Source organism: Sus scrofa, chromosome 8 (genome assembly GCF_000003025.6).
Source record: "Sus scrofa isolate TJ Tabasco breed Duroc chromosome 8, Sscrofa11.1, whole genome shotgun sequence".
Lineage (NCBI taxonomy): Eukaryota > Metazoa > Chordata > Mammalia > Artiodactyla > Suidae > Sus > Sus scrofa.
Genome location: NC_010450.4, coordinates 104,908,166 through 104,923,626, shown reverse-complemented (window position 1 = coordinate 104,923,626; position 15,461 = coordinate 104,908,166). Strand labels below are relative to the sequence as shown.

The window sequence follows — 15,461 nt, the reverse complement described above, 5'->3', positions numbered from 1 at the left end:
AGGTGTGCTGACGCGTGGATTCATTCTACTGCTCTGCTCATGCCATCCTGCCAGAATGCCACTGAAGCAAATAAGTTAAACAAACGGAGAGCATCAACAAATTTAACCCCATAAATGAAAAACTTAAAATTTTCTTAAACTGATACACTGCAGTATATCTCACTAGAAACTGTCCAGACTTTTTCAAGCAGAAAATAGAACTCAGTGGGCAGTAACTTCTTCATACTTGATTGATTGACAGCAAAATTAGTTCCTGTCACCAGCAATTAAGGGGATGCCCATCAGTGACAGCATTATTGAAGAGTGTCAATGTATTTGCTTTAAAAAATGGTGAAAAATACTAGGACCTCAATCAAAAACATAACTAAAAATAAATACCTTGGTCTTGTATCACACAATCTGTAGTGACCAGGGGAGGAATCTGGCCTCTAGTGTTGGTGGCATAAACTTGTCCCCCTCTGGTGGCTCTGTCATTCTCGATCACCTGGATCTGATAAATAAGAGATCAAGAGCAAGTTAAAGTCAGTTAAGACCTCCCAATGTTCCCCTCTCATTACACACACACACAGACATTTTCTAAATCCTTTCAGCTCATTTCAGATCAAATTTTCACTGAGAACTAACCGTCTCTTTGGTTTCACTCTTGTTTACTTTCACAATTTTAACCAGTAGCTTCCAAATTCTAGTCCATAATCCTCTGAGCTCTGACCCTGATATTTCAGAGAACTTCATTTTCATTCAATTTGTTTCTCGGAAAAGAAAATGGCTTTAAAAAATACTTATTACAAAATACATTGAAAACTCTAAAAAGCTAAATATAAATTCAGAAAAAATTATTTGTAATATGCAACCTAAAGAAGCCTTAACTTTTCTCTTCAAATCCATCTTTATCTTCAATTTGCCTTTCAAGTTTCCCCCACTGCACCCCTGCTCCTTGAGACATAAGAAGCAAACAATATCAGGTGTTGCCATACAGGTTGTGCCTGCTGTATAGAAATCAGAAGAAACAAAAGTCCCTAAGTTTTGTCCTTCAATTTGGAAACATATTTCTCTACTAAAACATTGACAAAGAATATGGAGACAAAATACTGTCTTTCTGTTTTAACTATCTATGGATGAAAATAATGAGCAAAATCTAGTTGCATGGATTTAAGAAGGAATTCTAATAATAAAAGGATCTTCCTCTTTCTCTTCATCTTCTCCCTGCCCTCACTTCTTTCCTCATAGGATAAAAGCAAAAAGATGCAAGGGAGTAAAAAAAAAAAAAAAGTGAGGTAAGTAAATAGAAAAGGGGAGAGAAATGAGATGAGTGCCCAAATGGGAATACACAGCTTTAGAGAATATGTGGGGGTGGGGGGTTTTCTTTTTCCTCTTCTGTTTGGTTGGTTCCATATCTGCGGCATATGGAAATTCCTAGGCTAGGGATCAAATTCAAGCTGCAGCTGTGACCTATGCCACAGCTGCAGCAACACTGGAGCCTTAACTCACTGCACTGGGCTGAAGATCAAACCCATGCCATCACAGAGACAACATGGGACCCTTATGCCACCGTGCCACAGTGGGAACTCCAAGAATATGCAGTTTTTTATTATCCTAAAGAAACTATTCATGTGAGGGGAGAACAAGATGGCAGAGTAGAAGGACGTGGAGCTCACCTCTTCCCCCAAACACATCGAAAATACATTTACATCGAGTTCCCTGGTGGCACAGCAGGTTAAGGATCCAGCATAGCTGCTGCTGTGACGTGGGTTTGATTCCTGGCCTGGGAACTTCTGCATGCTGTGGGCACAGATCAAAAATAATAATAATAATAATAATAATAAATCTACATGTGGAACAACTCTCACAGAAAAACAACTGAAAGCTGGCAGAAGATCTCTTAAACAAAGCTGCAAGAAAGATTCCCACATATCCAGGTAGTATGAAAGGGAGAAAAAGGGAAGGAGGAATTGGGACAGGACTTGGGCACCTGGGAGAAAGCTATGAAAGAGCAAAGGTTCCCTTGCCCTAGGAGCCTCCTTTGCCTCCTGAGAAGTCCACTAGGACAGACAGAGAGGTGCTGGCTTGCTGGCAGGTAGGGGAGAGAAGCACCATATCTGAGGGCTGCCACACTGCTCCACTTCCCAGCCTGAGATGCATGCCTGCTAGTGTGCACAGTGGCTAGGTGCTGAAACTCAGGCTTCAGGAGACAGACCTAGGGAGGGGACTCAATTTGGCTGTGTGGGACAGCCAAGGGGACAGGAGTATGATGTGGGTTGCCATTGTTAGTGTGCACAGGATAGAGCACAAGTCCACCACAGGAGCTTTAATGTCAGTGCTTGAAGGATGGGGCAGGGGTCCACCATATGAATCCTAATGTTAGCATGCTCATGGCAGGGCACGGCTCTGGTGGCAGTGGGCTTTGGGAGCATGCACACACCAGAGGTGGGGCTGATGTACCACCCAAATGTCCCACAGTGGGGACACTTCCAGGGGGGTGGAATCAGCATCAGTGAACTTCATAGTGTCACAGAATCACACCTCCCGAAAAGAAAGCCCCTGAGGAGGAATATGCAATGGTTCCTTTCCCAGTGAGAGTGCTCCAGTCCTGCCTACTTCACATTGCAGTTTAGAACCAGATCTGGGGGGTTCTACTCCAATAACCAAGGAGTAGTACCTTGTCCCCGACAGGGATGTGACAGCCACAGAAAAAAGAGGAGGTCTTACCTAACATCCAGTGCAGGCTCTGGTCACCACAATACTGAACACACACCCCTATCAAGAAGATAATGGCCAGCGCACTCTGAGGAAAGACACGGCAGGCATCCACACCAAAACTAGCCCTTACACCAAAAATATCAGACTCACACAGTCTATACAGGGATGCTCCCACATAAAAACAATCCTTTAAGACCACAGTAGATAATTATTTCTCCTGAATTCATAGAGTCAGAGAAATTAAAGAAAAGCAGAAAAGCAGAAAAGCAAAGGAACTTCTCCTAGTTAAAACAAGAGAAGTTCCCTGAAAGAATAAACAATGAAACAGAGCTCTCCAGTTTACCAGACACCAAGTCCAAAAAGGAGGCAATAAAAATACTAAAGGAATTAAGAAAAATTATTGATAGAAATGTAGATCACTGTAAAAAGGAACTAGACACTATAAAGAAGAACTAATCAAAATTAGACAATTGCTGAGATAAAAAACCAAGCTAAAGGTGATGAATATCAGACTAAATAATTCAAGAGAATGAATAAGTACTCTGAAAAACAAAATAATAGCAATCACCCAATCAGAACAGCAGACAGAAAGACAAATGAAAAAATATGAAAGGAATGAACAATATCTATGGAATAATATAAAGCATACCAACATACACACAAAAGGGGTTTCAGAGAGAGAAAAGAGGATCAAAAAAGTGTTTGAAGAATTTATAACTGAAACCTTCCCCAAACTAAAGAAGAAAACAGATATCCAGATATAGGAATCACAGAGGGTCCCAAACAAGGTGCATCCAAACAGACCCACACCAAGATATAACATAATTAATATGGTAAAAATCAACAATAAAGAGAGGATTCTAAAGGCAATAAGAGACTGAAGAAAAAAAAAAAAAAAGACTCAGCTACAAGGGAATCCCCATAAAGCTATCAGTTAAATTTCTCTGCAGAAACTTTGCAGGCCAGAAGGGAATGGCATGATATATTCAAAGTCCTAAAAGGAAAAAATCTGCAACCTAGGATACTCAACCCAGTGAGATTATCCTTTAGAACAGGAGAAACTATGAACTTCTCAGACAAGCAAAAACTAAAAGAATACAGCAATATCAAAACTAATCTAAAATAAATATTGAAAGGTCTTCTCTAAATAGAAAACAATCAAGTACCTATAGGAAAGGGAGAAACACAATAAGAAAGGCAGATATATAAAAGGACTGAAGATCTCTTAAATAAACTAGTATATGAATTTTTAAAAAAATTTTAAAAATTGTAAACACAATTATAACTATCATGAAACAGCAAAAAAAAAAAAAAAATGAAGATGTAAAATAGGACACCAAATCATAGAACGTGTGAGAGGGGAGTAAAAAATGTAGATTTTTAGAATGTGTGTGAAGGTATATGACTATCAATCTAAGTAGATATAGTTATAGGTTAACATACTTAAAAACCAGGGTAAGCACAAATCAAACACATACAATGGATTCAGAAAAAACAAAAAAGAAGGAACTCAAGAAAAATACAAAGGAAAGCCATCAAAGCACAAAAGGAAAACCAAAAAGAAGAAAGGAACAAGAACTACAAAATCAAGTGGAAAACAAGGTTTAAAATGGCAATAAATATATAGTTATTGATAATTATTTTAAATGTCAATGGATTAAATACTCTGATCAAAAGAAAAAAGTGGCAGACTGAATACAAAAATAAGAACCTATAAGCAATATGCTGGCTACAAGAGACCCACTTTAGGGCAAAAGACACACAAAGATCAAAAGTGAGAGGATGTAAAAAGATATTTCATAAAAAAGAATGACATAATGCCATTTGCAGCAACATGGATGGAACTAGAGACTCTCATACTGAGTGAAATGAGTCAGAAAGACAAAGGCAAATACCATATGATATCACTTATACCCAGAATCTAATATATAGCACAAATGAACATCTCCACAGAAAATAAAATCATGGACTTGGAGAATAGACTTGTGGCTGTCCAACGGGAGAGGGAGGGAGTGGGAGGGATCGGGAGCTTGGGGTTATCAGATACAACTTAGAATAGATTTACAAGGAGTTCCTGCTGAGTAGCATTGAGAACTATGTCTAGATACTCATATTGCAACAGAACAAAGGGTGAGAAAAAATGTATATATGTAAGAGTAACTTGATCCCCATGCTGTACAGTGGGAAAAAAATAAAATAAAATAAAAGAGATATTTCATGCTAACAGAAATAACAGGAAAGGAGTGGTACCAATGCTTATATTTGACAAAATAGACTTTAAAACAAAGGCCACATAAAAATACAAAGCAGGACATGATATAATGACAAGATGATCAATAAGAGAAGAGGGATTATTACACCAGTTAACATATATGCACCCAATAAAGGAGCATCTAAATACATAGACACTAATAGACATAAGAGAAACATTAACATGAATATAGTCATAGTAGGAGAACTTAATACCCCACTAACATTGACAGATCTTCCAGAAAGAAAATCCAAAGGGCAACAGAGGTCCTAAATGACACAAAAGAATAGCTGAACTTAACTGATATCTATAGGATGGCAAAAAAAAAAAAAGAAAGAAAGAAAGAAAATTAAAAAACAATACATGTTCTTTTCAAGTTTGCATGGAACATTCTCTAGGATAGACTACATATTAGCACACAAAACAAGCCTCAGCAAATTTAAGAGGATAGAAATTATTTCAAGAATCTTTTCTGACCACCTTGTTATGAAACTAGAAATCAACCACAGAAAGAAAAATGAGAGAAAAAAAAAAAAGATTACGTGGGGAATAAACAATATGCTACTAACCAACAGGTCAATGACTAAATCAAAGAGGAAATCAGAAAACACCTAGAGACAAAAAAACATTGAAAACATAACCTTACAAAACTATGAGATGCAGCAAAAGTAGTTCTAAGAGGAAAGTTCGCAGCAATATGGAAAAAAACCTCAAATAAAAACCTACTACCATCTAAAAGAATTAGAAAAATAGCAAACAAAACTCAAAGTTAGCATAAGGAAGGAAATAATAAAGATCAGAGAGGAAATATATAAAATACAGACCTAAAAAAATAGAAAAAAAATTAAATAAAACCAAGACACGATTTTTTGAAAGGATAAATAAAATTGACAAAGTTCTAGCCATGCTCACCAAGGAGAACACCCAAATTAAAAAAAAGAAAGAAAGAAAGAAAAACGGAGAAGTAACAACCAACACTGCAGAAATACAAAAATCACAAGAAAATACTATGAAAAGTTATATGTCAACAAATTGGACAACCCAGAAGAAACAAAGTTTCTAAATACTTACTACCTGCCAACCTGAGTCAAGAAAAAATTGATAATTTGAACAGACCAATCACCAGAAGTGAAATAGAATGTATAATTTTAAAAAAATTCCCTGTAAACAAAACTCTAGGACTGGATGGCTTCACTAGGGAATTCTACCACACACACCAAGAACTTATACCTGTTCTTCTCAAACTCCTCCAAAAGACCGAAGAGGAAAGAATAAGTCGCAAAGTCATTCCATGAAGCCACCATCACTCTGACACCAAAACCAGACAAAGATACCACAAAAAAAGAAAAAGGTCAATATCTTTGATGAATATAGATGCAAAAATCCTCAAAAAAAATTATCAAACTGAATCTAACAACACATAAAAAGGATTACACACCATGATCAAGTTGGATTCATTCCGGATAGCAAGGATGATTCAACATACACCAATCAATCGATGTGACACACCATATCCACAAAAGAAAAGACAAAAACCACATGATCATCTCAAGAGATGCAGAAAAAGCATTTGATAAAATGCAGCATAAATTTACAACAAAAACTCTCACCAGGAGTTCCCACTTGGCACAGCAGAAATGAATCCAACTAGTATACATGAGGATACAGTTTCAATCCATGGCCTCGCTCAGTGGGTTGGGGAATCTGGGATTGCCATGAGCTGTGGTGTAAGTTGCAGATGTGGTTCAGATTCCTCATTGCTGTGGCTGTGGCATAGACCAGCAGTTATAGCTTCAATTCAACTCTTGGCTTGGGAACTTCCATATGCTGCATGTGCGGCCCTAAAAAAAGGCAACAACAACAACATATTCTCACAAGAGCAGGGTATAGAGGGGACATATCTTAACATAATAAATGTCATTTATGACAAAACCACACCCATTATAATATTCCAAGGTGAGAAATCTGAAAGCTTTCCCACTAAATTCTAGAACAAGACAAGGATGATCATTCTCACCACTTCTAGTCAATTGGAATAGAATCCCTAGCCATAGCAATTAGAGAAGAAAATGAAATAAAATGTATCCATGTTGTCAGGGAAGAAGTAAACTATCATTACATGCAAATAACATGATACTCTACATAGAAAACCATAAACACTCCATACCAAAACTAGTAGAACTAAAAAAATGAATTCAGGAAGGTAGCAGGATGTAAGATTAATATGCAGAAATGTGTTGTATTTCTTTATACTGATAATGAAATATCAGAAAGATAAAGTAAAATGGAAAGTTATCCTCTGCTCTTGGACTGGAAGAATTAATACTGTTAAAATGGCCATATCACTCAAAGCAATCTACAGATTTAATGTGATCTCTATTAGATTACCTAGGAAATTTTTCACAGAACTAGAACAAATAACCCTAAAATTTATATGGAAACATAAAACCATTTTTTGGCACAAAAACATACATAGGGATCAAGCAAACAGAACAGAAAGTTCCAGAAATAAACCCACACACCTATGGTCAATTAATCTTCAACAAAAGAGGCAAGAACATACAATGGAGAATAGACAGTCTCTTCAGCACATGGTGTTGAGAAAACTGGACAGCTGCATGTAAAACAACGAAGTTAGAACATTCCCTTACACCATACACAAAAACAAATTCAAAATGGTTTAAAGACGTAAATATAAGACACAACACTATAAAACATAGGTAAAACATTCTCAGATGTAATTCACAGCAATATTTTCTTAGATTACTCCCCCAAGGCAAAAGAAATAAAAGCAAAAATAAACAAACAGGACCTAATCAAACTTAAAAGGTTCTGCACAACAAAGGAAACCATAAACAAAATTAAAAGGTAACATACAGGATGGGAAAAAATATTTCTAAACAATGTGACTGATAATTTCCAAGGGAAATTCCAAGGGATTAATTTCCAAAATATACATAGAACTCAATACTGAAAAAGACAACCCAATCAAAAAATTGGAAGATGATTTAAATAGATATTTCTCCAAAGACGACATACAGATGGCCAATAGGCACATGCAAAGAAGCTCAATATTGCTCTTTATTAGAGAAATTCAAATCAATATTAGAATGAGGTATCAGTTCATACCAGTCAGAATGGCCATTATCAAAAAGTCTATCAACAATAAATGCTGGAGAGGGTGTGGATAAAAAGAAACCCTCCTACACTGTTGGCAGGAACATAAATTTGTGCAGCCACTATGGAGAACAGTATCGAGGTTCCTTAAAAAACTAAAAATAGAATTACCAAATGATTCAGTGATCCCACTCCTGGGCATATATCTAGAAAAGGTGAAAACTCATTTGAAAAGATAAATGCACTCGAATGTTCACAGCAGCAGTATTTACAACAATCAAGACGTGGATGCAACCTAAGCGTCCACTGAGAGATTAATGGACAAAGATGTGATACACATATACAGACAACAGAGTATTAGTCATAAAAAGAATAAAATGTTGCTATTTGCAGCAACATGGATGAACCTACAGATATCATACTGAGTGAAGTAAGACAGATAAATATAAACATGATATTAATTACATATGAAATAAAAAAATACAAATAATTTACAAAAAAAAACCACAGACTTATAGATATGGAAAACAAACTTATGGTTACCAGAGGGAAAAAGCAATGGTTACAAAGGGAAAAGGAATTTGGGATTGGCATATACAAACCACTACATATAAAATAAACAAACAACAAAGACCTACTGTATAGCGCAGTGAACTATATTCAATATCTTATAATAACCTATGTAGGAAAAGAATCTGAAAAAATATATATGTACAACTAAATCACTTTACTGTATATCTGAAACACAATATTGTAAATCAACTATATTTCAATTTTTTTAAAAATAAACTACTAATAATATGAAAACTGTCTTCCCCCAAAATGTTATCTGCTCCATTTTCCCCTCCCATTTCATCCAATCCAGGCCCTAGCTAGCATGATATTGGTTTTACAGCATATCAGAGACAGACTTAGCCTGCTTTTAAATCTACACATTTCTTTCTAATTTCCTAGGATTTGAATTCTTATTAAATTAAGGATATAGAACATGCACTAAACACAGCTACTGTAAGATACAAATGAGACTATAAGCTTCCAAGGGCAGAGACAGGAAGCAAACAAAAAAATCCAAACACTGTAACTGCATTCTGCATTTCAAGCACAAGGTTAATCTGGTTCATTCAAAACCGGAGTTGTTTTTCTATTTATTAACATTTATTGTCATCATTTCAACAAATGAAGTGTCAAATATGAAAGTGAAATCAGAATAATCTATATATTAAACATAGATAGTTTTCAGTTTTCAAACAGACTCTACTTCCAGAAAGTTTAAATTAGTCAGTTGCAACTTACAAAGCTTTGCCTTCAAAGATACAACATCTTCAGTGGTAACTACATTTCTAAATTAATCCCCGTATCAGCTAGAATACTACAAAGAGAGTAAGAAATCTAACAGTTCTGGTAATTTCTAAAAATACAGCTATTTTTTTTTAACGTCAAATACCTGCTTTCAGAAAACAGATATAAAATAATTCACAGAAATTTCAATAGAGATTTTGACTGTCTCAGTTCTTAAAGGGTTTCAATTTGATGAGAGTAACTCTTTTTTAAAAAAATATTTAAAAGAATACTTTTATTTCAAATATACACAACAGAAGTAAACAATGTGTAATCTTGATAGCTGTCACTGGGAAATTTTTAACAGCTTAATAATTTGTATTTAGTATAACAAAGAATTTAAACCTTGGGGGGCAGTGTTTCAATATATTCTCCCTCAGAGTCACACAATTAATAATTTATCTTTAAATATCAAGTAATATCAGGTGTCTGAGATAAGATATATATTATAAATCCAGTGCACATGTCGACTTGACAGTGACTCTTGATAATGCCAAAGCTACTGCAAAATGTATAGATTTCTTTTTTTCTTCTTTCTTTTTTGGGGGGCAGGGGGACTGCGCCCATGGCCTACAGAAGTTCCCGGGCCAGGGATCAAACTCAGGTCACAGCAGTGACAACACCAAATCCTTAACCGCTAGGCCACCAGGGAACTCCAGTATAGATTTCTTTTTCCTTCAGAAGATGTGCCACTAGAATTACTTTTGTACTTCTCCGGCATGAATAGAATTTTCTGGTTTCATAAAATAGAATCAGGAAAGAGAGGAAAAGAAAGTGATTCCCCAGAGATAAGAGAACAAGAAGGATAAGGGGGAAATAAGATAATAAGATGCCTGTGCACAGCTAAGGCAGGCTGCAAGGAGAATTATTTGTACTTTGGTGTGGTGAGAGGAAGAGGGGATTAGGAAGAGATCAACTTTTTCTTTTCTTTTCTTTTCTTTTGTCTTTTGTCCTTTAAGGGCCGCAGCTGCAGCACATGGAGGTTCCCAGGCTAGGGGTCCAATCGGAGCTGCAGCCAGTGGCCTACATCACAGCCACAGCAACTCTGGATCTGAGCCATGTCTTCGACCTACACCACAGCTCACGGCAACGCCAGATCCTTAAACCGCTGAGTGAGGCCAGGGATGGAACCTGCAACCTCATGGATGCTAGTCGGGTTTGTTACCACTGAGCTGTGATGGGAACTCCAGAGCTCAGCTTTTGAATAACCCTCCTGCTGATACAGAGAGTGAGGAAGAGTCTGATGGTGATACCAGTGTCCTCACTTTCAAAATGTGTACAGGACCACCATCCAAAAGGGCTGCAGTGGGCATTTAGCTCAGGACTGGCATGCCAACAAGACTTCAGTCAACATGATTTTACATCTTTCTTTCCAGAAGGAAGAACTAATTTAGTCAGTAAACGCATCCTACTTTGGTAATAGGAACATAAACGGGCTCCATCTGGCACTGCTATTATTACTTTTAAGATAAAAATAATATTGGACTGATTTGTATGAGTGTATTTTAAGGGTCTTGAAGAAATCACACCATATACTGCGTATTGATTTTTTTGTTAACATTCATTCATTCATTCAACAAATACGTGAGTGCATACTATGCACCAGGCCCTGATCTATGCGTCAGGGACACAGTAGTGAACAAAACCACATCTCTGACTTCCTGGAACTGACATTCCAGCATGGAAGGCAGGCAATAAATAAATGCAAAAATTAGATACATCCTACGTCAAGTAATAAGTATTATCGACATGAACGGTATGGATGGGGTGCAGTGAGATTGGATAAGCAATGAGGATGTGAAGGAAATGCAGGATGAACCATGCCCTCCATATACATAGGGGAAGAAAATCTAGGCAGAGGAAACAGCAAGTGCAAAAGTCTTGAGGCAGGAGAACGCTTGGTGTGCCTGAGGAATATAAAGGAAGCTGGTGTAACTGATGCAAATTGATGAAGAAGGGTGACAAGAGACCAGGACAGAGGAGCAGGTGCGTGTGTGTGTCGGGGGAGGAGGTATGGGAGGTGTCAGTGATGGCAAATAAGATGATCTTGCAAGCCACTGTAAGAACTTTGGTCTTTGGATGTTTTGGTTTCTGTTTTTTGGCCATGCCTGCAGCATGCACTGGTTCCCAGACCAGGGACTGGACCAACTCCATAGCAGTGACTATGCTGGAGCCTTAACCTGCTGAGCCACCAGGGAACTCCAGGACTTTGGTGTGTAACTAGAGGAATGTGGGAGGGTTTGTTATGAGCCATGACACGACCTGACTTAGATGGATCACCTGGCTGCTGTGCAGACTAGAAGAGCAGGGAGACCAGTTAGGAGGCTTTTATGATAATCCAAGTGGACAGATTGTAGAGGCTTGGACCAGGATGAGCACAAAAGGTAGAATCAAGAGAGCTGGATAAAGGGAAAACATGGGATGTGAGAGAAAGAGCGAACCAAAGATGACTCCAGGCTATTTGGCCAGATGAACTTTAAGAATGGGGTGAGAATCTGGCTCCAGGGAAAAGGTCTTTACTAGGAATATCTGCACTCTCAAAAAGCCATGAGAATGAGTCATCTAGAGTCGTACTTCTCAAACTTTAGTGTGCCTAAGAATCATCTGAAGAGCTTGCTGATCCATGGATTCCAGTGCCCCACTCCTAGAGATTTGATTCAGGTCGGACGGGTATGAGAATATGCATTTCTATTAAGCTCACAGCCAGCATTTTTCTGTTTCATTTTAATCTTTTATTGAAGTATAATTGATTTGCAATGTTGTGTTAGTTTCTGGTGTAAAGTGATTCCGTTTTATATATAAATATATACATATATACATATACTCTTTTTTATATTCTTTCCCACTATAGTTTATTACAAAATACTGAATATAGTTCCTCATGCTTCTATAGTAGGACCTTGTTGTTTCTCTATTTTATATATAGTAGTTTGTATCTGTGAATCCCAAACTCCTTTTCCCTTTCTAACCACTGATTTTTCCCTTTGGTAATCATAAATTTGTTTTCTAAGTCTGTGAGTCTATTTCTATTTTGTAGATAAGTTCATTGTTTTAGATTCCACATATAAGTGATATCATCTGGCATTAGTCTTTCTCTTTATGACTTACTTTACTCGGTATGATAATCTCTAGGTCCATCCACGTTTCTACAAATGGCATTATTTCATTCTTTTTATGGCTGAGTAGTATTCCACTGTATATACAGTACCACATCTTCTTTATCCATTTCTCTCTGATGGGCATTTTCATTGCTACAGCCAACATTGATGGGAGAACACTTTGAACAGAGTTGACTAGAGAGTAAATGTCGGTGGAGAAGGGGACAGGTGCAAAGACTTTGGGACGCTTAACACTAAGGGGTCAGAGAAGTGAGGAAACACCATCAAAGGAGACAAGAAAGAGCCACTGGTGAAGTAAGGAGAGATGTAAACAAGTGGGTTGTGTTGCTATTACTTTTAAGATAAAGTAACAGTGGGCTGATTCTTGTGTGCAGTTTAAGGGTCTTGGATGAATGACACAGTATACTGCTTATTACTTTTGTTCTTAACATTCATTCATTCAACAAATACATGAGTGCGCACTACGTACCAGGAGCTGTTCCTATTTTGGGAACACAGTAACTTCACTGAAAAGGTATTTTCAAGGAGGATGGAATGAACAGACGTATCAAATCTGCTTCTAACAGGTCAAGACTGAGGAGAACTGAGAGCTGACCACAAGATTTGGAAATGGGAGGACACTGGGGACCTGGACAAGCACAGTACTGGTGGGGTTTTAAGGATGAGATCGAAACTAGAACAGGTTCAGGAGGGAATAGGAGGAGCTAAACCAAAGGCAGTGGGTAAAGGTAGCTCTTCTGGAGATTTCTTGCTGTACAAAGAGAGCCACAAAATGGGGAGGAAACTGGATAGGTACGGGGAAGGGACAAAGGAGGCTTCTTTTATTAATGATGAGAAGTACTGCACAATACTTGTATTCTGATGAAAATGATCAAGACAGAGAAAAATTGAACTTTATCTTCAGAAAGATAAAGATGACGCAGAAGAGTGGGGATGTAGCGGTTAAGATGATGTGTCGTCTCAGCTAGTTCATGGTACCCAACTACAAATCCGAGTCTAGATCTGGCTGTGAAGGCATTTGTTAAAACATGATTAACGTCTAGTCAGCAGACTTTGAGGAAAGCAGAGTACCCTCCACAGTGCAGATGGGCCTCATCCAACCTGCTGAAGGCCTTGAGAAATGGACCGAGGTCCCCAGAGAAGAGGGAATTCTGCTTCCAGCTGCCTTCAAATTTGGGCTTTGACATCAGCTCTTCCCTGTGTCTCCAGGATGCTGACCAGCCTGGCCACTTCTGGCCTTGCCAGTTTCCAACAATTGGGAAATCCAAGTCTTTAAAATAAATTTCCTTCCACATACAGACATATATCCTATTGGTTCTGGTTTTCTGGAGAACTCTGACTAACACAAGGGGTATTTTTTGAGGGGCTGGTTCTTGAGAGGCCACAAAGGATGGGATCCATGGAGGTTGGAAGTAGGACTTGGTCAGGAGTCTGGACAAGTTTATCCACAGTAACAGGAGGAAAGGACATAGATGGGCCCAGAAGCAGTGAGATGTGGAAATGAAGCATGAAGAGGTTCTTGTTGGATTACGTCTACTTTCCCAGGGAAATAAGAAGCAAGGTTATCAAAGAGTCATAAAAGAGAAAAGTAGTATTAGGAGTTCCAAGAGAGAAGACAGCCATCCAGGAAAATGGGAGGGTCAGTTGAGTTGGGTGCTGGTCTGCAAACTTGCTACACATTAGAAATAACAGAGGAACTCTGAAAAATTCCAATGCCCAGTCAAATTAAATCATAACTTGGGGAGCTGGGAGCAAGGCACCAGTAATTTTAAATGCTCCATCAGTTATTCCTTTGTGCGGCCAGGTTTTAGAAACACACAACTAAAGGTTTGCTTTAGTTTAGTGGTTATAAATTGAAGGTGAGACCGGTAAGCATGGTGTGCATCTTTCTCAAGTTTCCTGCAGCATCTGGGGTACAAGCATGGAGGTGGAGAGGTGGTTCAACAGGTGGGGATTTTCTAGGTGAATTCAGTGGAGGGAGAGGAGGCAAAGGAGTTGAGGACAGAAGATGCAAGAGATGGATTTATAATCATGGATTGCATAATCTAAGCTGCATAAGAGAAGTGAGAAGATCAAAGTGATGTGAATCATGAAAAAGTGGTAGGCTACAAATCCTGGTGGGTGAATTATTATTGGACTTAAATTCTAAAGGGAATGAGCTGAAAAGATGGGAGGCAGTAGCTGGAGGATGGGATGCTTTCAACTGAGGCTGTGAAGGTGAAAAGTAATTGGTAAGACAGGATTTAGGGTAGGACTCTGGAAAAGTGGAGTGGGCTCAAAGAAAAGAACACTGGAGTAAAAGAAGATCCAGAACTGAGAGGTCAGGGGAATGGAAAGTTCTACAGATGGATAGTAAAATTGCCAATAATTGTAACAGAAATAGTACTAGAGAGATTAACAATGAACCAAGAGGTAAAAACTTCATAGAATGAAGGAGAATGATCCAAAGGGTCTGTGGATGTTATAGACAAGCAGAGAAAAAAATGTAAATTATTTAAATATATGATACTTTTTCAACTGGAATAACCAAATAATATGAAACTAGAAAAGTAATGGCTGGTAATAGGACCATCGATAAGGACACTAAGAGTTATGAAAATTTAATTTCTAACATAGCAGCACATACTTTATCACAAATCTTCACATTTAAAAAAATACAGAATAAGTGGTAACTATAAAAATAGGCAAAAATCCTCCACTCTTCCCTGTACCTGTGCCCTTTCTAAGGACTTTGCAGCCCCTCCATCAAGAGGCAGGGTCTATTTTTCTACCCCTTGACTCTGGGTGGTATTGTGACCTGCTTTGGCTGAGAGTGTTGCAGATGTGGAAATTTGCCAGTTTCAACCTGGGGCTTTGAAAGGCCTGGCAACTTCCTACTTTCCTTCTTGGATCTCTGGCACTGCCCAATCCAGGCTACACTCCTTGGTGGCAGGACTCAT

The 15,461-nt window shown here is 38.0% G+C and overlaps 1 protein-coding gene across 3 annotated transcripts in view; it reads right to left on the bottom strand.

Moving 5' to 3' along the window:
• The window catches only part of SEC24D (SEC24 homolog D, COPII coat complex component), a 444,678-nt gene that overhangs the window by 81,774 nt on the left and 347,443 nt on the right, over nt 1-15,461 (bottom strand). For all 3 annotated transcript variants that reach the window (XM_021100700.1, XM_003482451.4, XM_021100701.1), the window contains one exon: nt 379-490. In XM_021100700.1, coding sequence (XP_020956359.1) covers nt 379-490 — 112 coding nt within the window. The remainder of the gene's footprint in view (nt 1-378; nt 491-15,461) is intronic.